At 38.0% G+C, this 27,651-nt stretch overlaps 2 protein-coding genes across 3 annotated transcripts in view; one reads left to right on the forward strand and one right to left on the reverse strand.

The window, feature by feature from the left end:
* The window catches only part of Smc6 (structural maintenance of chromosomes 6), a 57,950-nt gene extending 52,041 nt beyond the window's left edge, over positions 1-5,909 (reverse strand). Inside the window, exon 1 of one of the 2 annotated variants that reach the window (XM_028772204.1) lies at positions 5,508-5,909. Coding sequence is in view for 1 of the 2 variants with exons in the window: in XM_028772203.1 (XP_028628036.1) it covers positions 709-715 (7 nt within the window). In the remaining variant the exon portion in view is untranslated. Of the gene's footprint in view, positions 1-708; positions 1,184-5,507 lie in introns of those variants that run through there. The other variant, XM_028772203.1, reaches the window with a different exon arrangement.
* Positions 5,910-5,961: 52 nt separating this feature from the next.
* Gen1 (GEN1 Holliday junction 5' flap endonuclease) overlaps positions 5,962-27,651 on the forward strand; it is a 26,070-nt gene continuing 4,380 nt past the window's right edge. The window contains exons 1-12 of the mRNA XM_028772215.1: positions 5,962-6,075; positions 10,473-10,702; positions 11,247-11,433; positions 14,498-14,674; positions 17,807-17,917; positions 18,756-18,829; positions 19,652-19,740; positions 21,102-21,252; positions 21,913-21,949; positions 22,849-22,929; positions 23,738-23,868; positions 26,089-26,150. Coding sequence (XP_028628048.1) covers positions 10,542-10,702; positions 11,247-11,433; positions 14,498-14,674; positions 17,807-17,917; positions 18,756-18,829; positions 19,652-19,740; positions 21,102-21,252; positions 21,913-21,949; positions 22,849-22,929; positions 23,738-23,868; positions 26,089-26,150 — 1,261 coding nt within the window. The 5' untranslated portion in view covers positions 5,962-6,075; positions 10,473-10,541. The remainder of the gene's footprint in view (positions 6,076-10,472; positions 10,703-11,246; positions 11,434-14,497; positions 14,675-17,806; positions 17,918-18,755; positions 18,830-19,651; positions 19,741-21,101; positions 21,253-21,912; positions 21,950-22,848; positions 22,930-23,737; positions 23,869-26,088; positions 26,151-27,651) is intronic.

The raw sequence follows: 27,651 nt of genomic DNA on the forward strand, positions 1-27,651 counted from the left end.
AATGTTTATAACAAAAGTCAAGGACAGCATATAAAGGAAAGCATATAAATAAACAGTAAACAAAAGAAACCACACAAAACTCATTTAACTTTAAGTACTATGTCTATTCATTCTACTTTTAAAAAGTATTTCACCTTACATGAAGTTAAGGAGAAGTCAAAAAAATACTAGAAAAGCACGGAAACACATTTTCCCCTTGAGCCTCCAAAAAGAAACACAACCCTACTGATGCTGTTAGTCACCAAGACTTAAGCTAGACCTCTAATTTCCAGACAGATAAAGTAATTTTATAGCGTCTTAAAAGAAACAAATTCAGCTATTCATGGCTATAACTAAATTGGTAGGAGCCTAATATTTTCTTCCCAAACCCATTAAAGAGAAAAGTATTTTACTGTTAAAAGACTGCCTTCTAGTTTCCTATTAACAAAGAGGACACATACCTTCCTGAAATTATTACAACCATCCAACCTTTATAACAAAAAGTAATACTAATCAAATGTTTTTATTTTTGATTTTTAAATTAATTTCTAAAGGCACACACTCTGAAGCAGCAAGGCTTCACACTAGTGGTTCCCCTTTTCTCTAGATAACTTGTCATAAACCAAGTACTTAAAAAATACAAGAGACTTCGAAGAGTTTTGGCTTGTAATAATCAATATTTTCTATTAAAATTAAAACCAAAAACTTCTGAAACAAAGAAAACTCAACTGTACATTCCATATCAGGCAGATGTGGCTGGTTCCAGTGTGCATTCAGCAGTGTTTCATAGATCCCTGCACCAGGCTCTGCAAACTACAGCAGGTAACAGGTTCTGCCCTTGTTACAAGTTAGAGCAGTGGAGACATGAGGACTATAAAATAATTGGTAGACTTGATGTTCAGAATGTAGTCCAAAGACCAGAAAACAGTACCTCGTACCCTGGGGAACATCCCAGATCTCAGGCTCCATGTTAGAGCATGTGAGTAATAGTCTCAGTAAGATTTCAAAGGATTCACATTTTAGAATCAGTAAATCACACTTCTTAAAGGACTTAAAGAACTCTGTACCGTTCTGAAATCAAGTATCTTTATAAAAGATATATTAGTAGCTGAGCACAGTGGCTCACACCTTTAATCCAGCGGTTGGGAAGTAGGAACAGGTGGAACCAAGTTTGAGGCCAGCCTGGTATACACAGTGAGTTGTAGGACAACCACGTCTATACAGGGAAACACTGTCTAAAAAAGGAAGGAAAAAAGGAAGGAAGGAAGGAAGGGAGAGAGGGAGGGAGGGAGGGAAGGAGGGAGGGAGGGAGGGAAGAAAAAGATATTGGCATCTGAGGGACATGTAACCTAAACCAGTGCTTTTCTAGGGAATATTACCATTAATCATAATTATTTCTTAATGTATTTCTTTGCAAGTAATATTTAACTTAAATCTCTTATAGAAACCAAATATTCAAAATCAAACATCTTTTACACCCCCCCCCAAGATAATGAATAGCAAGAATCTATGTATGTTAGTTTTAACTTGTGGTTAATTTAAATTCCCCAAATACCACCAGGTCATTATTTCTCAGCAACATGTTCACTCTCTATTCCATTATAAATTATGAAACAAAAAGAAACAATTCCTCTTCGGTTACCCAACATTAAATGCCTTTCAGGCATTATTTTTATTAATGACTAACACAATGATCTGACAGAAAGCACTCAGAAAAAGCCTGACTGACTTTACTGCTTCATCATTAGAAAGCAGTTTGGCAAGTAAAACTGGGATGAGGGAGGGACACGACTAGACTGAGTGTGAGGAGTATACAATGCACATGACAGGCCACACTACACAAAAGATACTACACTCAAATGCTTCATAATGAGGCTGTTTTTTATTTGCTGGGGATAACCTGGGATTTGCAGTCTTCTAGGTTTCCAAGGTAACTTGCATCTGAGAGACAATGAAGGATCCTCCTACCTTTTAGCGGGCTGTGGTGGTGCACGCCTTTAATCCCAGCACTCGGAGGCAGAGACAGGCGGATTTTTGAGTTCGTGGCCAGCCTGGTCTATAGAGTGAGTTCCAGGACAGCCAGAGCTACACAGAGAAACCCTGTCTTGAAAAACAAAACAAAAAAAACAACAAAAAAATAAAATAAAATAAAGATGATAGACTTTCAGGAAACAAATGTCCTGAGAGTGAGATATAGGTTAAAAAAAAAAAAGTAAAACTGTTATTACTTACAAGATAAAACACACAACATATACAAAAAGGGAAAGGTTTCTCTGAGGTCTTGAGTATACTGATAGAGCTATATAGTTTACTTTATTTACTTATCTACAATTTTTAAAAAATTGTTTTGGTTTGTTTGTGAGTTTAACACAGGCCTAGCTATATAAACCAGGCTGCCCTGGATCTTAAGTACTGGGATTATAGCAAACACTAAATAAAGGAATAGTATACTTTCTTCTCTTATATGAAGCAAAACCGCATAGCAGGAACAGTGAAGAACATTCGAAAGAAAGAAAGTTAGTTAAGAAGAGAAATCAGTAACTGAGGGTTCCACATTTAGATAACATGAAACGTTAATGAAATCCTACAAGTTTTAGCAGGATTATAAAATTTTGGCTCTTGCACTTTAATTACAACTCATACTTCTGATTAATGCCAAAGTAGATTAACAGTGTCCAGCATAACAGAATTAGACTTATTTAATTCTATAATTATTAGAACTATTTTTAAACAAATATAACTTCTGCTACTGAGGGGACACACTAAGAAGGACGCCAAAGTAGACAGTTTCTAAGAAATCTTCAACAAAAACTACAACAGTATCAGGAATGAAGGTGGAGGTGAAGTCAACAGTAAAGAAGACTAGGTAAAAGTCCAAGTGAATAGAATTCACATTGTTGAGTAAGCATGCTTACCTCTAGAATAAATTAAGATATATGTCATGCCCTTATTTTACAACATGAGAAACTGAGGCTCAAATATAAGACATCAACTTACAAAGCACCAACTTAGTAACTAGATGCAGATACATGCTGGCAGAACACATTCAAATCCAAGTTTGTCAAACTGCTCATGTCCAGGTTCCTCCTGGCATAAACAGTTTAACCACAATTTATTCACATCCAGTGACTGACAATCTAGTATCTTCTTGAGTGCCTCTCCAAAAACTAAAAAAAAAGATTTCTACCATAAAGGGTTCCTCTAAATGCTCCTTTAGGTTTGCTTCAAAACTTTTCATTTTCTCACCTAATGGTACCTACCATTATAAACAGATGGTACATCTATCAAGAGAAAAGAATAATAAATATTTTGTTTGCAAACACTTGAGAGTTTGAATGAAGTGTTCCAAGGATAGACCCTGAGACAATAAAGTACACACTGCAATAGGAATCAATCTAGAAGTGGAGGAAAGAAAATTACTGAAAGTTGTTTGAAGTTGGTGACTAAGAGAAGCATGCAGGGTGGAAAAAGATGTAACTTCTTTAACTTGTAAATTTAAAGACACACACACTCACACATAAAAATATAGTATAACTGACTGTACTGGACCCTCAGTTACTGGACTTACTACTGTATGTATATAAAACAACTGTGACATTTAAGTATGTCAAACTGGCTGGAAAGATGGCTCAGAGGTAGGTTACAAACACTGACTGTTCTCAATAGCTCAGGTTTGAATCTCAGCACCCACATGGAAGCTTATAACAGTCTGTAACTTCAGTCCTAGATTATCTAACAGCTCCATGGGCATCAGGCGTGCATGTGGTGCAGACATACCTGCAGGCAAACCACCCACTCATAAATAATAAAAATGTAAAGTACTTCAAATATAAAGCATGTACTACTACAGTAAATTTTTTTAATTATTATTTCTTGAAAGTAAGTCAACTACCTTTTAAAGGTCAATGAAGATTAGATTCAGAGTCCCTACATATTAAAGTAGCAATCTACCACTGAATAATACTCCTAGATTGTCTACTCCATTTTGATTGATTTATCTAACAAAATGGTCAAGATTCAGGCAAGTTTTACATAAAATTCTACTCTTGGCACTTAGAAAAATTAACCTCGTGGGGGAAAGCCGTGTTTTACACTAACACTCAACATGCTGTTTACACTAGCTTGTTGAGCTCAATACTGATCTCTCAGGAGTCCTGTGACTCAGAACCAAGAGGTAAAGAGGTGTCGTTACTCTGCACACACTATCTACCTCTGTGGGGAACAAAATCATGTTTTTAAGGAATTACAAGGGGTAAGCTTTGTCTCTCAACTTTCTACACCCATGCAGACAATTTTTGGTTTTTTGGACAGTTTCACTCAGTAGCCTGAGCTAGCCTGGAACTCAAGCTGTCCTCTATCTCACTTCAGCCACTAATCAAGAGCTGAGATTACAGGCCTGAGCCACCATCCCCAAGGGCAGAAAAAGCAATTTTTCTTTGAGACAGGGCCTCATGTAACCCAAGGTGCCTTCGAACTTGCTACATAGCAGAGAACCTTTTTTTTTGATGCTCCAGCCTCCACCTCCTGAATGTTAGGATTACAGGCCTGCCCACCTCACTGGATTTTGTGTGGTTCTGGGGACTGACCTCAGGGCTCTTCGCTCGCTAGTCAAGCACTCTACCAAGAGCATTACATTCCCCAGCTCCCAGGAAAAGAATTTACACGGATTTTAAACATTAAAAAAATTTAGTTTCACAGACTAACGGGATGAGCCTAAGGAGAACGTCTAATAGGTTCCCCCATCACCCACAACTCCCTTAAAACTAGCTGCTGGCCACTGCATATGCTATTGTACATTTAAAAAGACTCCATCCGCCTTCCAAAGAGTCAGGGAATATGGACTTTTCTAACTTTGAGCAGAAATCTCATTAACAGCTTGTCTTTAAAAATGCAAATTTAGTCTTCCCTCTAATCATTAACTATCAACTGCATTAAGGGCTCACATAACTTGTTTTCGGGCTTTAAATGCCAAATAGCTGCTCTTTCTAGGAATCAGTAGCCTTATTCAAGCCCTATTCCCTTAAGCGCCTTGCTCTGCCCTCAGGTCCTGTTTTCTAGAGTTGCCAATCCCGATTTTCCCCCTCCAATTCCACCGTAATGAAGGGCAAGAAATGCCACCCAAACCTTTCAAACAAGATTTACTCTAGCCTGGTTCATCCGAGTGGCGTTTCAGGGAAACTGGATTTAACGGCAAATTCAGATTTCAGCGGCATTTCCAGCCCCCCACCCCCATACACGGTGCCTGCGCGTGAAATACCCAGCTCCAACGCCGGCCTCAGCCCCGGCCCGACCTCTGCGGCTGCCCGCCAACGCCCGGGCCGCCTAGGGACGCGCGAGGGCGGGCCGGCGCCCATGGCCAAGTTTCCCGCGGCGGAGACCGGCGTCTCCTCCGAGGGCGCGAAGGTCCCCGCGGCCCGCGCCCAGGCCCGACCCTGACCATCCGCAGCCCGCAGCTTCCAGGAGGGCCGAAGGCTGCTTGCCGGGGGGCTTCTGGGCATGGAGAGAGGAAGCGCGCGCCCTCACTCTACCTCCAACAAGCCACGGTCACCCCGGGGAAGCTAGTCCGCGCGGCTGTCACGACACGAAGGCCACCCTGAGGGCGTCGGACCTCAGCCACCGCACGCCCGCCAAGCAGGGCACACCCGCCCGAATGCAGGCGGGAGCCCCGCAGACAGGCGCCCGCCGCGGGACGGTCCGCGCCTGCGCCCCGCCCCTCCCCGCCCCCGGACTCCGCCCGCGCCTGCGCGCTCCCGGGCTTTCGCGCCGCTCTTGTCGGCCAGAGGGAAACGGAAGTGCGCTCAGCGGGCGGGAGAGTGGGGAAGCGAGGAGGCACGCGCCCCTCTGCGGCGGATCCAGACGGCGGGGGAGGAGTGTGGGAAGATCTCCGGGCGCCTTGGCAACAGGTCTACGCATGCGTCCGCAGGGCCGACTGCAAGAAGGGAAAGCGAAACGGCGAGGGCAGGGCGAGGCGGGTCTGGAAGGAAAGCAAGCCGTTTCCCGGAAGGGGCGGGACTAATGGCGAAGGCGCTGGATTCGAAATTGCAGCTTGGGGCTTAGTGCTTGGGACAGGAGCGAGAGGCTTCCCCCGCCCCTCAGGTTTGTTTGCTTGTTTTAACTTTGATTTGAGGGAATTCGGGAACTTAGGGCGGCGACAGTTATTAAACTCCAGGCCAGACTGGTAAATGACAGAAGTATTCCTTCCACAGCCACGAAGAGGGGGTGTCTGGGTAAGTCCCGCGGGACAGGCTGAGGCCAGCCTCCCGGTCCTTCTACTGGCTTCTAGAACACTAACGGGAGGACGAGCTCATCCACAGCCGCCCTACAAGGTCCCCACGGCCCTTCCCCGAGGATGCCCACTCCTCCTTCAAGCCCATCTGGGCGACCTTCCCCGATGCCCACTCACACACCGCTCTGCATTATGGTTACAATTGGAAAAATAGATTTCTTAACACCAGTTACCACTTATGGGTGTCTTTGCGGTTGTGTATGTAGTCCTTTCTCCCCTACCAGCTCCACCCTAGGGTGGACATCGCTTTAAATACATATCCAGTAAGATGTTGTTTTGGGCCCTTCTCCATTCGCTTCTCAATCCGACGTTAATCATCCATTCCGTCTTTACACAACTTCACATCAGTATTCATACCTAGGCAAGTAACCTCGCTGCCATGTTTCAGTCTTACCTCCGATGTCGTGGGAAATGGCATTCACTGTTAATTAACCTCGTTCTTGGGTCACTCACCCCAACCTTGGTATACAACCTGAGGTCTCCAGGAAGGAGGTAAATTCATTTGTTCAAAGCCACCATTACCTTCAAAAAAGTAATTATATATTGCGTTCTTTATTGTGGATTAGTGAAAAGTGTGACATGGAACCATCCTCCTGACAAACACAAGTGGGAAGTTCTTCCCTAGATGTCACTTCCTCCGGGAAGCTTTAGTGGATGCTTTTCTATATACTCCTGTGCTTTGATTCTTTACTTCTGGTACTGTTATCATCCTATTAAAGTGCTAATGTTTCCGTCTACTGCTTCACCTTTCCAAGATATTTTAATCCAGATCCTGATGATCACCACACCTCCAGCACTTAGACACATCCCTAAGAAATACTGGTAGGCAAATAAAACATGGGCCTCAGAGTTTAAATTAAATTCATGTGACTGTATAGCTGGAAAAAACTTAAAACAGCACGACTTGATGAAATTATGTGGTAAATTCCCTATGGATACAATACTGCATGATGACGTATTTGTACTGTTTGTCAATTTTATATGAAAATATAGGTAACTAAATGTGAATTTGGAAATTTAACTATTTCCTGACCTTTCTTTAAGCTTTGACAAAGTAGAAAATTTGCCTTAATAAAATGTGATTTTGCATAAATCAAGCTATTGACTTCTTTTATGTTCTTTACATTTGATGCATTAGCGGAATTAGCAAGGGTCTGTGTTTTTCTCACCTCATTCAGTTTTATAATTAACCAATAGAAACTTAATAGCTTTTAAGGAAGCTTTAGGAGCATAAATGGATTTATGGGCACCATATGGTTACATCAAAGGACCTGCTTTTGTTTTAAGCAGAGGCAGATTCTTAAGCCCTTTGTTAGTGTAGCAGCTTACCTTCTCTCAAGCAACAATCTGGATATTCCTGCTACCAAAGTTGATCCTGAGATTCAAAGGATATTAGAATCTTGTTAATTATCTGGTTTAGTATGTCACCTTTCTAGGCTTGTTTTCTCTCTGAGGCTATACAATTGATCAGTAGTATATCCAAAACCTAAATCTTAGGCTTATGTACTCTAAATTCAGTACTCATTTCCTATGCTGAAGCTATTAGTAAGTTATAAAACTATTTGCTGTATAATTATGATTTTGTTGACTCCTTTGTTGTTTCATAACTAATTCTTAAAAATTAGAAATATGGTAGGAGACACATTTTGTTAGTTATTATTTTGATTACATCCTGAGAATGACAGCAGTAGTTGATATAAGAGATTTGAATATATAAGAGGTTTGAGTATAGACACAAATTTACATAGTCTCGGAGGATCTAATAATGGTAGTACTTTTAAGGTTTACATAATGCTAATCTGCCTTCAAGTATAGATTATGACCTAATCAAGAACCCTCTGTACTGTCTTTTTGTGCAGCTATACATTCTAAGCACTGTTCCATTTGGTTTCTTTAGAGTTTCACAAGCTTTTAGAGTCTTTAACTATTTGTCATATAACATCAATTCAGAGAAATGACCAGGACTAAGAGCGTAGGAACAGATACACACACACACACACACACACACACACACACACATATACATACACACACACGGAGAGAGACAGAGACAGACAGAGCATGTGAGCACACAGTGCGTGGTGGCTGAAGCTGTATTTTTAAAACAAATTGTATGTACTTTTAAATACAGTATATATTTCACACCATTGACATAGATTATAGAAATGGTGGAGAAAATCCTAAAGTAGTTTTTTTTTTTTTTTTTAAAAAAAATAGCCAAACATGTCTTTAATCCCAGTACTCAAAGGGCAGAAGCAGGCAGATCTGGAGGCCAGCCTTGAGACCTCACTATATAGTTCAGGATAGCCAGAGCTACATAGTTAGACCCTCTCTCAAAAAAATAAATAAATATATATATATATATATATATATATATATATATATGCATTAAACGTAAAAATACATAATTATGTGGTAACTTAATCTTTATATCTTCTTTATAAAATAACCACCATAAATGCATGAAAACAGGATTTTATATGATTCTTTTTGAGTACACTGTCACTATCTTCAGACACACCAGAAGAGGGCATTGGATCCCATTACAGATGGTTGTGAGCCACAATGTGTTTCCTGGGAATTGAACTCAGGACCTCTGGAAGAGCAGTCAGTGCTCTTAACCACTAAGCCATCTCTCCAGCTCAATGATATTTTTTTAGAATATGATTACTCATGGTTTTATTCCTTACTGTAGTTGTAATCATTCTTTTTGTAGTTTGTTTTATTTTATCTAGTGAATGGTTGATGGCCTTATAGGAAATTCAAGAAACACTAATAGAAATTCACTGTAAGTTTCCAAGAGCAACATGTGTAAGTTCTCCAAGGTAACAGCAGTAGTCTATATTGTTTTGAGATTTCTTGCTCTTTCCTGACTGACAGGGCCTGGCACTAGGATTTTCGTGAGTCTGTTTATTGGGGAGTGGGGAACTGTCATTACAATTGGTATAACTTTAATTGATACACATATAATTTTAAATTTTCATAAAATGATTCCTTATCACTATTTTAGACATCTTTAGTCTTTTTTATCTCTCCTTTTACAGTGAGTCTTTTTAGGTATCCAGTGTGAGTCACAATAAAAGCAAAAATACAAAGAACTTCACACTCATTTTATCTGGTGTTAATGTGTTTTAATGGCTAGTACTTTACAAATGTTATTTACCTTCATGATAATGTCTTAGAAAATGTACATACCCCTGCTCTTTCCAGAATTCATCACAACTTTTCAAATTAACTCAATCTGCCACAGTGTTACAGCTAGCAGAACATGTTGATGTAAAATAAATTAGCATGAGCCCCCAATTAACTACTTAGTACCTTGTATTTATTCTGTATTTTTCTTTCTAAAGTAGCATGACCACGTATGTTTACACACTTTACAAAAATGAGTGCACAAAATAACACTCATGGCAGGACTGGCCACCTTATAAAATCAAGATTCAGAAAACTGAGGAAACCATATATGACAGCCTTTCCAGCACTGGTTTTCATTGCATCTGTATGTGATTTATAATGTAGACTTTTCAGGAGGTTTCTACATATGAATAATGGCCTTTCAATTTAACATATTTTTGCAACCTACTTTGTGTTTGGGGGCTGAATTAAATTCATTATTCAGAGAGTAATAATCTGAATTGTATTCTTGTAGTCAGAGTTAATCTTCATTGCATACACTATATATCATTATCAAATAACAACAAAGGAAAAGAAAAGTAGATGTAGGTGTTGAATAAAGAAAAGTTAACCGAAAAAAAATTACCTGGGGAAGACAACAGAGTGTAAGGTGGTTTATTCCTAAACTTTCCTATATTGTACAAGGAAAAAAAAACAGCATTAATTTTAAAATACGTTGTTTTAAATTCAGTTTTTCCACTGTGAACTGTATAGCCATACAATTAAAAACAATACCTGTTATGAAGATATAACTCCACCTGGCAGTCCTGGTGTATACTTTTAATCCCACAATTTAGGAGGCAAAGGCAGGTAGATCGCTGTGAATCTGAGGCCAGCCTGAGCTACAGAGCTAGTTCCAGGACAGTAACACTACACAGAGAAACCTTGTCTGGAAAAACCTAACAGAGAAAGAACGTTAACTCCATTTTTCTCCAGTATTTTCTACATCATTTCTTCCCTCCTTATTTTTCCATCAGTTTCTATGAACTAACCTTGGATTTGGGGATTGGTTTTGTTTTGTTTGTTTCTTTAGCTGTTTGCCTGCTTCCATGATTCCTTCCTTAAGTGTACTTCAGATAATACTGGATAATCAGCCATCAGGATGGGAGTGAATGACTTGTGGCAAATTTTGGAGCCTATAAAGCAACATATCCACTTGCAGGATCTTAGTGGAAAAACCCTTGCTGTTGATTTGAGTCTCTGGGTATGTGAGGCACAGACAGTGAAGAAAATGATTGGAACTGTCGTGAAGCCCCACCTCAGGTATAGTAAAGGTTCTGTGAATAGAGATGAATCATTATGTGCCTAGTCTTGGTGTTTGACTTTGTTTCAACTTTTTTAAATCTCTGCTGGAGGAATTGTATTTCCACTCCCCTTTGCCTGTTCTTAACCTCTCCCTTCAAAATACTTTTCAGATAGCAGTGTATATAGTCAAAAATTGTTCCTGCTTAAATGGCATATGCTTGCCCGTTCTCCTTAAAATCTTAATATCAGCCAATGAGATAGTTCAGTCTTAAGTGCACTTGCTATCAAGCCTGACAGCCTGAGTGTGATCCTCAGAACCCACATAGTAGAACAATACAGCCACTTCCTGCAAGTTGTTCTTTGACCTGCCCATAAGAACATAGGCATGCATGTGCCCACACTAACACACGCACACGCGCGCACACACACAGAGGAATAAATGTTTTAAAATGTTATCAGATGAACAATGCTTTAACCTAGTATTCTTAAACCATTTTACATACTGCTATTGGGTCTTGTTATCAATATGAGGATTAATATGTTACTAATTTGTATGCTTCAGGAACCTGTTTTTTCGAATTTCATATTTAACTCAAATGAATGTAAAACTGGTGTTTGTAATGGAAGGGGATCCACCAAAGCTGAAAGCTGATGTCATGAGTAAGAGGACTCAGACACGTTTCGGGCCTTCTGGAAAATCGAGGTCTCAGAAAACAGGGAGATCACATTTTAAGTCAGTCTTACGAGAGGTGAGCATTCAGATTCAACTAGTAATTCTTATTTGAATTAAAGTGTATTTTATAAACTTATACTCGCTAACCGTATTGTGACTACAGGAGTAGTGCGTGCAGAGAATTTATGATAGAGTAAAACAGACCTGTGGCCACATTCTAGCACTGACATTTAGAAATACTGGGCAGGATTTTTAACTCATTTACATTTGAATTCTTAGTAAAATGGGGATAATAATATTCTGCAGTGATTTTATAAATGCTTGAGAGATATATCTACAGTAACTAATCCATGGTAGTGACTTGATTATCTTTCCTTTTAACTCCAGCAGATTCAGAATGCATGATCGCCATAAGTTGCTTGCTTCTTTGATCAAGGTTAAGGGCATCGCTGGCTTATGGGTATAAACATAAATATTTAGGCAGCAATTTGATAACATGCCCATTTAGCAAAGCAACAGTAGTAGGTTTTATGCTTATGATCTCTCCAGTTATGGGCCTCTACGCAGACCACAATACAGGAGCTTTGATGGGAAGGCCTCAGATTCATCAGAGATCAATTGGTTGTCCCTTTAACAGTCACTACATTATTGCACCAGTAAACACCTCTTGCCTAGCAAGTTGATATTGTAGCATGCGTGTCTAAGAAAGACTGTAGGTGCCTTTTCCCCACCTATTATGCATAGTAGCTTCTGACATTTTGAAGGTTACTCAGCAAGATTTAGGAGGTTTTCTTTGTTACAGGATCTTACTATAAAGCCCAGGCTGTCCTGGAACTGGCTATATAGCTTAGAATGGTTGTAAATTCATGATCCTCCCTCACCACGTTACCTTTTTTTAATTTTAATTAAAATACAATTATATCACTCTCTCTTTCCTCCCTCAGCCCTCCAAGTCCCCTCTTTCCAACGCCTTCCATGCATCCTCCTCAAACTGATATCCTCTTTTTCTTTATTGGTGGGTGTGTACACACTCGTGTAAAAGCTAGCAAAAATATGTAAATGCAACCTGCTGTGCTCATTTTTATTGTTTGTATATGGCTTTAGGACTGACTACTTTGTATAGGGTGAGCAATTTGAGAACTCATCTCTGGGAGAGGCTAACTCTCCCTGTATCAGCAGTCATTAGTTGCCTGTAGTTCTTTGTCAAGGGGTGAGACTCCATGAGATTTTCCCCATTTTGAGTTAGCCTGTCTATTGCTGTTGCCAGTCTTCCAGTTTTGTTTATGCAGCCGTTTTTAAACAAGAGTTTCTCTGTATAGCCTTGTCCTTCCTAGAACATGCTCTGAGATCCAGGCTGGCCTTGAACTCAGAGATCAGCCTCCCTCTGTCTCCCAAGGACTGGGATTAAAGGCATGTTGCACACTACCTGGTTTATAATGATAGCTTTTGCCAGTTAGTTTCCTACAAGTTTTGGTAGGAGAACAGTTTTAATACTCACAAAAGAACTCTGGATGTTTGATTTATCTTTGCACTGAATAGAGGCAAAGATATTTAATCCAGTCATGGTTAATCCTAACACTCAGGAGGCCGGAGGATGTCTGTAAATTTAAGACTAGCCAGAGCTACAAAGTGATATCCTGTCTTTAAAAAATTGTGGAGGCAGGTTATTTAATATGGTGAGGTATTTTAGAAGACAATGTATAAAGTGGTTCTGGAGCTGCTGTTTTCTGATCTTGCATGTTTTAAATAATTTTTAGTTAATGAGTAGTCAAACTTAATGATTGAAGTAAACAACTGTACAGCATTGTAACAATTTCCTGTGAAATTAGTTCCTGGAAATATCTGTGAATCTCATCCTTAGAACATTAGAGTTTTAAATGTAAATAGCACACAAAGCTGAAACAACTTTGCTTAGTATGAAAAGATAATCTCTAACTAGGGTAAAGTGAGGATATGCTAGTAGCAAAAGTGTTTCCCCAAGGTCATACACCTAAGTCTTGAGAATGTTGCCAGACTTGGGCTACATCTGGCAGCTTTTTTGTTATATATTATACAAAAAAAAAAAAAGAACATTCTGAGCAATGGATGTTTATTCTGACAATCTATAGAAAATACATTTGCCTAGCCTCTTTTCTCCATATACAACATTCTACAATTCAGAAAGAATTGAAAATTGTAAATGGCATATGGCTAAACTCAGCAAGATCAAAGCCATAACCCAATGGAATCTCACAGTGGATTATTTATGCATTACAAAGGATAAAATCGCCTTGCAGGGGTATTTGATTTCCTAGGAGGAAACAACTTAGCCTTGTGAGAGTTTTCCCACTATTGTATGTCACTATCCATGGGAAGTGCCTGCCAGGTAGAGAACTGATGACAAACTAAAGAAAGGACACTACCAAAATCCAACTTGGTGAACCATTGAGGTTTAGGCGCCGTGGAGTTGAGGAGGGTACTTAAAGGAATATGAGTAAGAGGTCAGTTAGAGGAACAGGGACAATTCAAAGACAACTGTCATCAAGTCTATCCGAAATAGGCAATAGCTCTTAAAGGCTAGAAACTCAGAGTGCACTGCATAACTTGCTGTAGTTTAGGTGGTTCAGTTGGTCTGAGTATCTTTGAGGCAGTTCAACTCTGTTTTTATTCCAGGAAGCCCAGCTGATCTGTTTTCCAGCAGTCCATACTACTTATATAGTTGTGGGAAGTGAGAGCCCCTAGTGTCACTCTAATCAAGGTCAGGGACTTCCTGAATCCTTAGAGTTGTTTATTTCCTGTTCTAAGCTTAATCAGCTTCCCTGAAAAGTGCAATGTTTTGACTCCCTCTTAGAGCATACTTTGTCAATACCAACCATAATACTATAGAATTCCTAGTATTTTAGTGTTGCTTTCTGCAAGATAATATTTTAAAAATAGTATTTTAAATTAAATAGGTACAACCAAATTATGGTTTTAATTATTTCACCTAAAAGCTTAGCAGTTCTTTCTTAATGCCAATAAATTATTCAGTATCCAAATTTCTGAGTGTTCCTTTAATGTCATTTTTTTAAATACCCAGAAGCCAACTACTACTACTGTTTTAAATGTAAAAGTAAATTAAAACTCTGAAAAGCTGAATGTCTTGCACTTACTTGTTTCAGTGCCTTGAAATGCTAGAGTGCCTGGGAATGCCCTGGGTCCAGGCTGCTGGGGAAGCTGAGGCCATGTGTGCTTATCTTAATGCCAGTGGCCATGTGGATGGCTGCCTCACCAACGACAGCGATGCTTTCCTTTATGGAGCCCAGACTGTTTACAGGAATTTCACTATGAACACAAAGGTATGACTTTTCTTTGTCTCTTGATATGTCTTTATTCTAAGATAATATATGTAAAATGCCATGATGCCTGGCAAATAGTTATTGCTAAACAAAATGTTTACTAATTTAAAATATCACTGTACATTTCAGTAAGCTAGAAAACATTTTAAATTTTTTTCACCATAAATGTATATTTTATATATTTTTTAAATTTAATTTTTAAAAATTATTTGTATGTATGGGGTGGTAAGTGTGTGCATATGAATACAGGCATTGAAGCCGGGCAGTGGTGGCACATGCCTTTAATCCCAGCACTTGGGAGGCAGAGGCAGGCGGATTTCTGAGTTCGAGGCCAGCTTGGTCTACAGAGAGTTCTGGGACAGCCAGGGCTACACAGAGAAACCCTGTCTTCAAAAACAAAATGAATGCAGACATTGAACTCACCTGAAACTGGAGGTATAGGAATTTGTCAGCTGCCTGATGTGGGTACTTGGAACTAAGCAAGGATCCTCTTCAAGAATAGTATGAGTAACCACTAAGCCATCTCTCCAACCCTATAAATAACTGTTTTGAAGTGATAGAGATGGTAAAGCTGATTACCTACTAAAAAGTAAATTTAAAACTATTTTAAAAGGCATTGTGGGCCAGCAAGATGACTCAGTAGAGAAAGGCACTTAACTGGAGTTTGATTCCCAGAATCCACATGGTGGAAGAAAAGAACTGATTCCCACAAGTTGTTCTTTCCATTCTACTCAGGCACCACACCATACACATACATACCATACACATACACACCATACACATACCCATACAAATAAATAAGCAAATATAAGTTTAAAAAAATAAAGGATCACCAAATAGTTTATTCTCTTCAAAATTTGAGTCTCTAACACAGAATTATGCGGGAAATCCATTGTTTTGTCCCAGAAATTCCAGTTTCAGTATTTAATCCTCAGAACACCTCCAAATGTATGAGAAGAGGGATACACGGCAGGAAAGTCTTTGTTATGGTATTAATAACTATAAAAATTAGCAAACCAAAGGCTCATTCAGGAATGTTAAATGTTTCACAGTTATGATTTCTAGCTAGGGATTCCTGGCAACTAGCATTTTCTTACAGAATTCGGAGGAGGGCAGGGATGTGGGGTGTGCATGGCAGCCTGCTCCTAGGCATTTGGTATATTAGGACCAGCAAGGCTAAGCTTCATGCCATCTCTCAAATGCTAGTAGGAACTGAGAGAAGTAGACTGAGAGAGAATCTGTGTGAACCACTACTCAGCAATCATTTTCACAGCTATGTCTTAGAGTAGGTGACACATACCTTTAATCCTAGCACAGTGGATACAAGGCAGGAGGATCTCTGAGCTCCAGGGCAGCCTACTCTACATAGCAAGGTTAGTTGAGACCTTGTCTGAAAAGGGGAAGAGGAAGATGTGCTACTGGCATTAAATAATACAGAGGTATATTACTGGGGGAAATGTAACAAAACAGTATTATATAATTCTACCTTTATTAAAAATAGAGTTAATAGTAGATACTAATAACAAATATGAGAGGAAAATACAGTTTTTTGGAAGAATGTATAACAAGCTACTAATAATTAACTTTAGGTAATATAAGTATATTGAGTGTTTTTTCTACAGTATATACCATATATTGTACTTTTTAGATACCAAAAGCAATAAAGAGAAAAAGAAACTGCCTACTGTGAATGTTTATCTTATTTTAATATAATATTGTTAATAATTTTCAAGACTATTATACATGAGTTCAATGTATTTTGATTTAGCACCCACTCCTCTCAGATCTAATTGCCACCCTTGTTCTCACTGTCCTAGTTTTCTTTCCGTTGCTGTGATAAATACTACAACCAAAAACAACATGGGGAGGAAAGAGTTTATTTGACTTACACTTCCATGTCTTTGTCTTCATTAAGGGAAGTCAGTACAGGAATTTAGAGGCAAGAACTGATGCAGAGGCCATGGAAGAATGCTGTTGTCTGACTTGCTCCTTGTAGCTTGTTCAGCTTGTTTTTTTACATAGCTCAGGGATGAATGGCACTGTCCATAGTCAGCTGCCCCCGCCCCACTAACATCAGTCATTAATTGAGAAAGGAGAAAGTGCCCCCAATGACTTGCGTACATAGCAGTCTTACAGAAGTATTTTCTTAATTGAGGTTTCCTCTTTCCAGATGACTCTAGCTTATGCTAAGTTGACCAAATTAAAAAAAAAAAAAATTGTAATGCCCATATACTACTGAGTATGGTGCTATCCACTGGGCAACCTACTAGAATTTACACCCTTAAAGAAAATTGACTCTCCCTCTCACAGAAACCGTCAGCTGTCAATTGTTCCTCAGCTAGAGAGGGGGGCTCCTGTGCCACTCCTGCTCAGTGCTGCTTAGTGCTGAGATGTTGACTGCCCTCAGCTTTGGCAGACAAGCAAGCTGCTGTGAGTTCACAGATGCAGTGGTTCTGTCGTGTTCATAAGACACTCTTTACCCCTATATTCCCCAACCTCTAGCTTAACAGTCATTCTGCCCACTCTTCCACCATAGTCTCTGAGCCTTGGGGAAAGGAAGGGTAATACATATGTCTGAACACTGTACATACACTTATTCTCTGCACATAAAGCCCACTGCTTCTCTAGTGAAGTCCAAGAACAATAATAATCCATAAATATAGAGATACAAATTTATAAGGCAGTTCAATACTATGCCCATTTAGCAAAATAATAGTAATAGGTTCTCTGGGACCTATGAGCTCCCTAACCATGGGTATTCAGCCAAGATACACAGTACCAGGCATGTGTTTCCTCTTGTAGAGTGAGTCTTAAATCTAATCATAAAGCAGTTGGTTACACTTATAACATATAACATTCATGCCAGTATGGAATCCACATGCTGGTCATTGTAGTTTACGGGGTTGACAGCTGGATTAGATTGTTGATGACTTTTCTACTCCACAATACTCCAATAAGGAAGAACTTTCAGCTCCACTTTATTCATTGATTGAAATGTCCCATTCTATAAATACTGATGTGATGAGTATCATTTTCATGTTTAAGTTTTAAAACAAAAAGACTAAATGACAACTCATTCTTTCTACTGTTTAATATAAAACACTTTGAAGATAAAACTCTGTGCTTCTACAGGATCCACATGTTGACTGTTACACGGTATCGTCTATCAAGAGTAAGCTAGGCTTGGATCGAGATGCTCTGGTCGGACTGGCAGTGCTTCTTGGTTGTGATTACCTTCCAAAGGCAAGCTGAGCTCATCACTTCTTTCTCAATATCTTTAATATTTTACATGCTGTGTGTGTTTATAAACATATAATAATATGTTATGAACATATTATGGGCATATAATTATGAATTCATTTAAGTTTAAAGTATATGCCATTCACTAACAAAATTCAGTTGGATTGATGAGATGGTCCATGGTTGAAAGCACTTCTGCACAAGCCTGACAACCTGAGTCCATGCCTGGGAGACACATAAAGGTGAAAGGAAAACACCAAGTACACAAAATTGTCCTCTGACCGTCCACAAGTGCCATGGACATATGCTCACACACATCATGCACAGGCACACAAAATAATAAGTAAATAAATTCAATCAGCACCTCAGGTAATACTAAAAGCCACTTTTACAGGTATACGTTTATTCCTTTATGACAATAAATGTTGCAAAGGAAAGTTCAGTAAGCAGTCCCACAGCTTCAACCTCAAAAGAGATTGACATGCATGCTTGACTAAATTATCAAAGGAGTTCAAGGATTGCTCGTATTTTATAGCAGTGATAGTTTTTATTACGGCTTTATCTGTTTTTGAGCTCTATAGTCATTGTTGTTGTCTAGTTGCACACATGTATAGTGCTATTGATACTGCTGCTAAGCAGTGTCATTACTGAAGTATGCCATTCGTACCTCCCTGCCTCTCGTCATCATGTTAGTTTGTTCATAGACTGATAGGAGTTACAGGATAACCTTTTCTTAAATATGCTGTTTACAAATGCACTTGATCACTATTATATCTCTTTATATGTGTCCTCATTATTCCTGTTATTAACATTTAAGTTTTTTTTTTCCACTTTATGGAAGGGAGTGCCTGGAGTTGGAAAAGAACAAGCATTAAAACTTTTGCAGATTTTGAAAGGTCAAAGTTTGCTTCAGAGGTAAATGAACAGTGCTTTTTATTCCATATCAGACATCTGTTCTTGTTGGAGTTAGTAGTGACTACTACTGCAGAAAGGGTTGTTTTTGAACTACTCATTTTCAATAGTTAATTTTTACTTATCTTGAAGTCTTTTATTGCTTCATCACACACAGTACAAGAGCAAGTGTATCCTTATAACCATGTGCATTTTTTCATAGGCTATTTTAGACCATTAGTATCAATTAAAGATGAATATAACATTAAAATAATTTTTGTATTTGATGCTTTGATATTATATTTAATTTTCATAAATAAAATATTATATAGCATACTGAAAATACTTAACAAGTAACATTGATAAAGAGCTTTTAATTTGGGCCAGCTACATGGCTCAGGAGGTAAGAGAACTTGAAGCACAAACCTGACCACCTGAGTTCATTTGATGGCTAGAATCCATGGTAGAAGGCATGTGCCACTATAACCAGCTACATATACATATGCAAATTTTTCTCCCCCTGCCCATACATCATTGCCTGACAAAGTCATCAAAAAAAGGAAAAAAAAAAAAAAACACCACCAGGATGAGCTTGATGAGATATAATCTGTACAGACATACAGGTATATACGCTCTGTCTCCTTTTGCAGTTCTTCACTACCTGGGACCACATGTAAAGCTTGTAGAAAAACTAAGCATTTTCCCAGACCAAGCAAGTAGGTTTATAATCACTAAAGAAAAAGTAATTTGACAGGTTAAAGAAAATAGGATAACTGACATTTGAGAATGTATTTTAATTAACTCAATATTTTTCTCTTCTTTTTTTTAAACCATTTTCTAATAAAGATTTAATCAGTGGATTGAAGAACCTTGCTACTCTGTTCCACGACCAGCAGCAAAAAAAGTGGTTCATTGCTCTGTGTGTTCCCATCCAGGTAAGTAGGCATAGGAAGTACTCTAGAATATTGGAGTCTGAATCCATTTGCACAGTCCTGCTCTCAACAGGACTTTCTTATACCTTTATTAAGACACTACTTGGAAGTACCTGAGAATCAGAAGCTGAGTTACACAGATATTGTGAACATTTATTTAATGTTGGATAAGTGAAATAATATAGCAATAATACATATAGAATGAGTAAAATATCATACGATGTTACCAATTATTTAGATTTTAAAATTATGTTTTTGATATATGAATCTATTTTTATGAAAAATATAAATCTTATAGGAAAATGGAGATAAACCACTTATTTTTATATCAATGTTTTATGTTTATATGCTTAATTGTCTTATAGTATATTTTACTATACAGATAATGACTTAAAACTAGTTTCTAATATTAGTTCATTCTTGTTGAAAATAGGTTGGATCTTCATCAGTCTTAGTTGCAAAAGATAACATTGAACATGAGCTGGGTGTTATACACACCTGTAATTCAGTACTTGGGAAGTACAGACCATAGGATTGAGTTGAAGGCTACCTTTCATTACATAGAGAGTTTGAGGCCAGCCTGGACTACATGAGATCTTGTCTCCAAACAACAGCAAAAAAAAATCACTGACTGTTTCCTTTCAAAGAAAAGGAGGGTCCCGCTCATCATACCTGTGCTGCAGTGATACTCTCCCTGTTCCAAGCATTAAACAGCTCTCTTGTAACCAAGTACACACTGGCAGAGGAGACGAAGTGGGTAGTCTTTTAATAAGCTCAGTAAAGAAGCCTATCATGAATTATTATATTAAAGAAATAATCTTTTTTACTAATAATTACATTCTTTCCTACCTTGTAGCTACTACATAACCCAGAAAGTTTTCCATTATTGGATATAAATTAATTAATACTTCAAATAAATGAGTATTTTGTGAGCAGTGTCATGATACTAAGTTATTAACTTGTGCTAGAAACCACTATGCTGGGCAGTGGTGGTGCATGCCTTTAATCCCAGGACTTGGGAGACAGAGGCAGGTGGATTTCTGAGTTCGAGGCCAGCCTGGTCTACAGAGTGAGTTCCAGGACAACCCGGGCTGGCTATACAGAGAAACCCTGTCTCAAAAAAAACAAAAAAAAAAAGGAAAGAAAGAAAGGAAGGAAGGAAGGAAGGAAGGAAGGAAGGAAGGAAGGAAGGAAGAAAAGAAACCACTATGGTATGCATTATTCTTTCAGCCTAAACATACTGAAACCCACACTGTACTGGACAATATTAATTTTGAAATTTTAGATAACAGAAGAGAAAAGGGGCCTGTTGAAGCCAATTCTGCAAAGCAATAAAAATCACACATCTTTGTGTCTCCAAAAAGGTTCGCCTAAGGATCATGAACGTAATGGATGCACATTATGTAGAAGTGATAGATACTGTGAACCACATGATTATGAATACCTCTGTCCTTGTGAATGGCACCAGGCAGACCATAATAGGCAACTAAATGAAATAGAAAACAATATTAAAATGTAAGTTGATTTTAGCCACTTAATATTTTTTGTTATGACCTGTATGAATACCTTGGACTGATTTACTTCTACAGTAACCTTCACCCATATGTCTAGAACATACTGTGTTCTTCATTCTGTTAAAAAAATAAAAAAAACTCATCTTTCTGGACTAATGGTGACACACAGCTTTAATCCCCAGCATTTGGGAGGCAGAGAGGCCAGCTTGGTCTGCGTACCAAGTTTCAGGCCAGCCAGAGTTACATGTGAGACTCTGTCTCAAGAAAACCAGAGAAGAAAAAAATCCATCTAAGAGGCTGGGGAAATGAATTAACAAGTGAAGGTGTTTGCTGCCAAGCCTGAGTTCAGTCACCAGAACACACATGGTAAAGGAGAAAACCTACTCTAGCAAGCTATTCTCTGTCCTTTGTACATATGCCCATACAAAATCATACAAACACATTATTTTGTAATGTAAAAAAAATTTTGTAGTGTAAAAATATTACAAAAAAGTAAAAAAACTTTACCTGAGAAGATAGCAATTTGTTTTTCAGAGGAAGGCCTAATAATTATGTATAAGACACTGTAGGTGGATATTTGTTATAAAACAAGGAGATTGGGTGAGATTTCAGTCTATCTAATTATCTGATTGTATTGGTAAAATGTATAATTTATCTCTAGGAAAGCTTGCAGTTGCGAAGGATTTCCATTCTATGAGGTAATAATCTAATTGTATATATTTTTTAAAATTGTTATGTAGAGAAATTTTTAATTCAGAACATGACTATTCTGGCAAGAAACAATACCAAAGGCCTTCTGGGTCTGTGTAATCTGGCTGGAATACAGACATGGCCCTTAATCCCAGAAGACAGAGGCAAGCAGATCTGAGTTCAAGGCCAGCCTGGTATAGAGCAAGTTTCAGATAAAGAGAAGCTTAGGTCCAGGTGTTCCGGTACACAACTTTAATCTCAGCACTCAAGAGACAGAGGCATGCAGATCTCTGCCTGTTAGTCAGTTCTCTTCAGTGAGTTTGGTTGAGTTAGTGAGTTGAGAGGCAGGCAGTGGAGCTGAGTTCATGGAATTCAGAGGCTGTTTTACCAGGACAGTTACAGAGATACAGGTTGCAAAGCAAGAACAAACTAGACACCGATGAAGACAGATAGAGCCAGAGAATGAGAAGAAACCAGAAGATTAGTACATATTTCCAAAGTTAGTATGAAGCCAAGAAGAGCAATTCAGGAGTGGCAGAGAGAGGAAGAGGGGGAGGGGGGGAGGGGAGAGGGAGAGGGAGAGGGAGAGGGAGAGGGAGAGGGAGGAGTTAAAGCAAGAACAACTGAGTTGAACCAGCCAACAAGAATTCAGAAAGAACTAGAAGGGGTGAGCTTATTCAGCAGTAAGTCTTAGAGGCTGAAAACATTGTAGGTGTAGACCTCAATTAGATTGCACAGAGACTACAAGCTTCCAAGACTAGGCCTGGGTTAGCAGAGGGAGGCAGAAAACCTTTGCAGACAACAATTACTTCAGGAGAATTAGAGTTACTTTTAAGTTCTGATTCCTGTTTTTTTTGTTTTTTTTTTTTTCGTTTTTTTTTTTTTGTCTTTTTATTTTTTCACTTAGGTCATCCAAGAATTCCTTTTGAATAAGAATAAAATGTTAAAACCGATCAAGTACCAAAGACCTGATTTATTATTGTTTCAGGTATCTGAATATAAATTCTTACTTAATAATACAGAATTAGATATGAGGAAGATCAGAAGTATATTAGCTTCCATGTGTAAGAGGAGACTTAAAAACTAAAACAGTTAAGTGTTGCCTGTCCCAAGAACTAAAACAGATAACTGTTGACTGCCCCACTATTACTCAGTACTCATCTCTAACCTTTACCCCTTGGCTTTGTAAGGTCCATATTTTCCAGACCAGACTGCTTCTCAGAAAGATGTCTCAGTTACCATGTGCAGACAAATTGAATCCAGGAATATGTCTAGGAAAGAAGGTTCAGGTCAAGGGATGCCAAGATCAAATATATTGAATATGAAATGTTCTTAAAATAGAAGTAATATTACCACCTCATCAAATCACCATGAGTGTTAAATGAGATTATTTTAACCTCTGATGTTGTAATTAGAGAGAAAGATGGCTCAGTGAATCTACTTGCATGTTACCTTGCTGACAGCCATTATACTTAATAAATGTCTTCCCACTTAATCTACATAATCTGTCAACAGGGTTATATTCTCTCCATTTATAGATTGAAAACTGGCCTAGGAGGGGTCAAGGAGCTTAGCCCACGCCCTCTGACATACACTCGCATTCTGAATAGAGAACCTTCTCAACCAGGTTGTCATTTGACATTTTCTCCTTAGGGAGCCCATTGGTTTTTTCTGGAAATAGTCTTACTAATATTACTTTCGCATTATTCTTAAAGCAAAAATAATATTGTCTTAAGAGTATTTAGTATTTTAAAAGTAACATTTAGTTTTAATATTTATTTTTACTGAATTTATAGAGATTTACTGTTCAAAAAATGGAGTGGCCCAGTCACTATGCATGTGAAAAATTGTTGGTGCTTTTGACCCGCTATGACATGATAGAAAGAAAACTTGGTAGAATGACATCCAATCAACTACAGCCAATTAGGTAATGTATGATTGGGGCTGGAGACATGGCTCAGCAGATAAGAGTAAGTATTGCTCTGACAGGGGACCAGGGTTCATTTCCCAGCACCCATATGGTAGTGCACAACCATCTGTGATTCCAGTTCCAGGGGACCTGATGCCTTCTTCTGGCCTTAGTAGGTCCACATATCCTTGTAATGCATAAACATATATGTAGGCAAAACACATACATTTAAAATAAATAAATCTAAAAAATAAATTTTATTCAATTTTTTAAATAAAAATTTATTTGAATTTTAAAATAAAATTTGAAACTATTAGTAAAAAGAATTTTGTGATGAAAACTGTTTCTACTTGAATATTTGATAATCAGAAGTGTTAATATTGTTCCCTATGGATAAGTAGAAGAAAGCCCAGAAGTTAAAGGCATATTCAGACTTACACTCAAGACAACATAGTAAATTCAGCTATTTACATACTTCCAACTTCAATGCATAAAAATTAACAGCAAATATAGAAAGAAACAGGTTTAACAGAACTATTTCAATGAACCAGAAGACAAGTAGAAAATAGTGGAGTAATACTGTAAAGTAAAAATGACTGGTAATGTTGAAATGACTAAACATCATTCATAGTAAAGGCTTTTTCATATACTTGAAGACTAAGATTTTACCATATAAGACTTTCATTATGGCACTATTAAGCAGTTGTGCAATGGTGATACACACCTTTAATCCTAGCACTCAGGAGGCAGAGACAGGTGGATCTCTGAGTTTGAGGCCGGCCTGATCTACATAGTAAGTTCAGAACAGCCAGAGCTACATAGTGAGACTGAGTCTCAGAAAAAAAAAAAAAAGACGGGGGGTGCTGGAGTGATGTCTCAGTGGTTAAGAGCACTGACTACTTTTCCAGAGGTCCTGAGTTCAATTCCCACCAACCATGTGTGGTGGCTCACAACCATCTGTAATAAGATCTGATGCCCTCTTCTGGTATGTTTTAAGAGAGTGACGGTGTACATTAGATAGATAGATAGATAGATAGATAGATAGATAGATAGATAGATAGATAGATAGATAGTTTTTTTTGGGGGGGGGTTGGTTTTTTGAGACAGGATTTCTCTGTATAGCTCTGGCTGTCCTGGAACTCACTCTGTAGACCAGGCTGGCCTCGAACTCAGTAGATAGATCTTTTTTAAAAAGCTATACTCATTTAACAAAATAACGCCATTAAGTATAGCACATGCATTTCATCCCAGAACTGGAGGTCAAGACAAGCATGTCTCTGTGAGTTAAGGCCTACCAAGGCTGTATAGTGAAACCCTGTCTCAAAACAAGCAACCACACATACCCACAAAGTAGTATTAAATTAAAAAATATACATTACATTCACATAGCAATTAATAAATGATAAAGGTCTTTATTGGATTGTATTTCAAGTGTTAGTCTTAAATCTTTAATAGATGTTTTGAGAGTATTATTTATGATCTTTGTATATGAATATGTTACTACTAGAAATATAATGACATTCAGTTACAGTTAATAGGAAATATAATTATCAAACCAAGAGTATATAGGAAACAGGAAGTGAGTAGCAAAGAAATAAACTGCTAACAGAAAAAAGATTTATGAATGAGTCCAGCTCTCACTAGTCACAATAAAAATGCAGATTGCATTGGATAAGTAGTGATTAAAATTTTCATTAAAAATATAAAATACATATATACAGAGATTTAAGACTTACAATTTAGTAGGCAAATGCCAAAATAATATAACAAAGTAGACATTAAAACAAATCATTGACAAAGAAATACTCCATAAAAGTGAAAATATATTAAGAGCACTTGTTGTCCTTGCAGAGGACCTGAGTTCAATTCCCAGAACCTACATGGTGGTTCATAGCCACCTGTCAGTCCAGTTCCAGGGCATCTGAGTCCCTCTTCTGACCTGCTTGGGCACCAGGCATGCAGCTGGTACATATGCACCTTCATACAGGCAGACTAAACACTCGAACCTAAAATAAAATGAATAAATATAATGAAAACCTACACACACACACACACACAATTTGAGTAAATGGAACAATTTTCAACTCTACCTCACGATGAAATTAGTTAATTCCAAAGAATATGTAGAGAATAATTCCATATATTTTTACCTCAAATATTGATGGAAATTGAAGTGTTTAACCTAAAATTTTACAAATAATTTGTATATTTAGATCTTGGTATATGAATGTTTTTCAGAATTGTTAAACCCCGAATCAGGAATGGAGTCCATTGTCTTGAAATAGAATGGGAAAAGCCTGGTATGTATTGGTTATCCACAGAATGTTTAATTTACAGCATTTGATTCAAATGTAAAGTAGATAATGAATATATAGAAATATATACATGCTTATGAAAAAATCACATGCATGCACTATAAATTATATTTTTTATTTTACTTGTTTTATTTTAAATAGATATTGACTAATAAAGGTGATAAAATTCAAGTGCTTTTACTTTTAATGTCTCTGACATTTCTTTCATGTTTGGAAATAATGCCAAAGTAGTTGTGATTCATATTTCTTAAAAAATTGCTTCCACAAATGACTTGTCTTTGGAGTTTTATATTTAGCTATTTCTAAAGCAATTGGGGTAAGGGACTAGTAGCACAAACTTTCTCCCTTTCCTTTATTATATCTAGTTTCCATAGGAATTTGTATTTTGCTACAACATCAAAAAAAAAAAAGTGTAAACTTTGGATGAGCTTCCAGACTACAGACAAGAAAAGTGGGTGGAAATGATCACAGATCCATGGGCTTTTATTACTATTTATTTATGTGTATGGGTATGGGATAAGCCACACAAGGGCATGCTACATTGTACATATGGAGGTTGAAGGACAGTTTGCAGGATTCAGTTCTTTTCCTTCTATCTCAGTTTAATAAATATCAAAATACCGAACACATTACAGGCTAAAAATTCCACAGTCTTTACCAATCTAAACCCTTTAAAAATTCTGTTTAAAATAAATACATAAGTAAAACAACCTCCAACTTCTCTTTTAAAATCTCAGGTCTCTGGAAAACCCTCAAAACTCTAAAAATCCAATCTCTCAACTGTGAGCTCCTATAAAATCAAAATAAATTAAATACTTTCTTACTCTATCAAGGAAAAACCAGAGCACAGTCATAGTCTGATCAGAATCAAACCAAAGTTCAGCACTGCAGAACTCAGGGTCAGGTTTGGGACTCCAGAGTGCTGCTATGTGATATGGGTATATCACATAGACTGAGTTCAGCACTGCAAAACTCAGGGTCAGGTTTGGGACTCCAGAGTGCTGCTATGTGATATGGGTATATCACATAGACTGCCTCTACTTGAGAGCTGCTGCTCTCCTTGCCAGTCCTCTCTTGATACTGGCATCTCCAAAATGTTGCAGTCCACTGGGCTGCACTTCACTAGTAGCCTTTCCTGGTTCTTTTCATGGTGCTGAACCTCAGCCTATGCATGACTCCTTCAGTCCTGAGGCTTGAACTGCTACAGATGCTTCACCTTCACCAGTGGCCTCTCCTGACCCCTCATAGTGCCATATCTCAGCTGTTCTCCACAACTCCTTCATGCCTTCAGAATCAGTACCGCCCGGGTGACACAATACCAAGTTTGGCTGCCTACAAAATGTACAGACATGGCCACCTCTGGAACTCAGCCTGTGTGTGTTGATCCTGAGAAAATGCTTCCCAGAAGATATCACTTAATGTTTCACTCTTGTTTTGTTTTGTTTTGTTTTGTTTTGTTTTGTTTTGTTTTGTTTTGTTTTGTTTT

Source organism: Grammomys surdaster, unplaced genomic scaffold (assembly GCF_004785775.1).
Source record: "Grammomys surdaster isolate TR1022 unplaced genomic scaffold, NIH_TR_1.0 212, whole genome shotgun sequence".
Lineage (NCBI taxonomy): Eukaryota > Metazoa > Chordata > Mammalia > Rodentia > Muridae > Grammomys > Grammomys surdaster.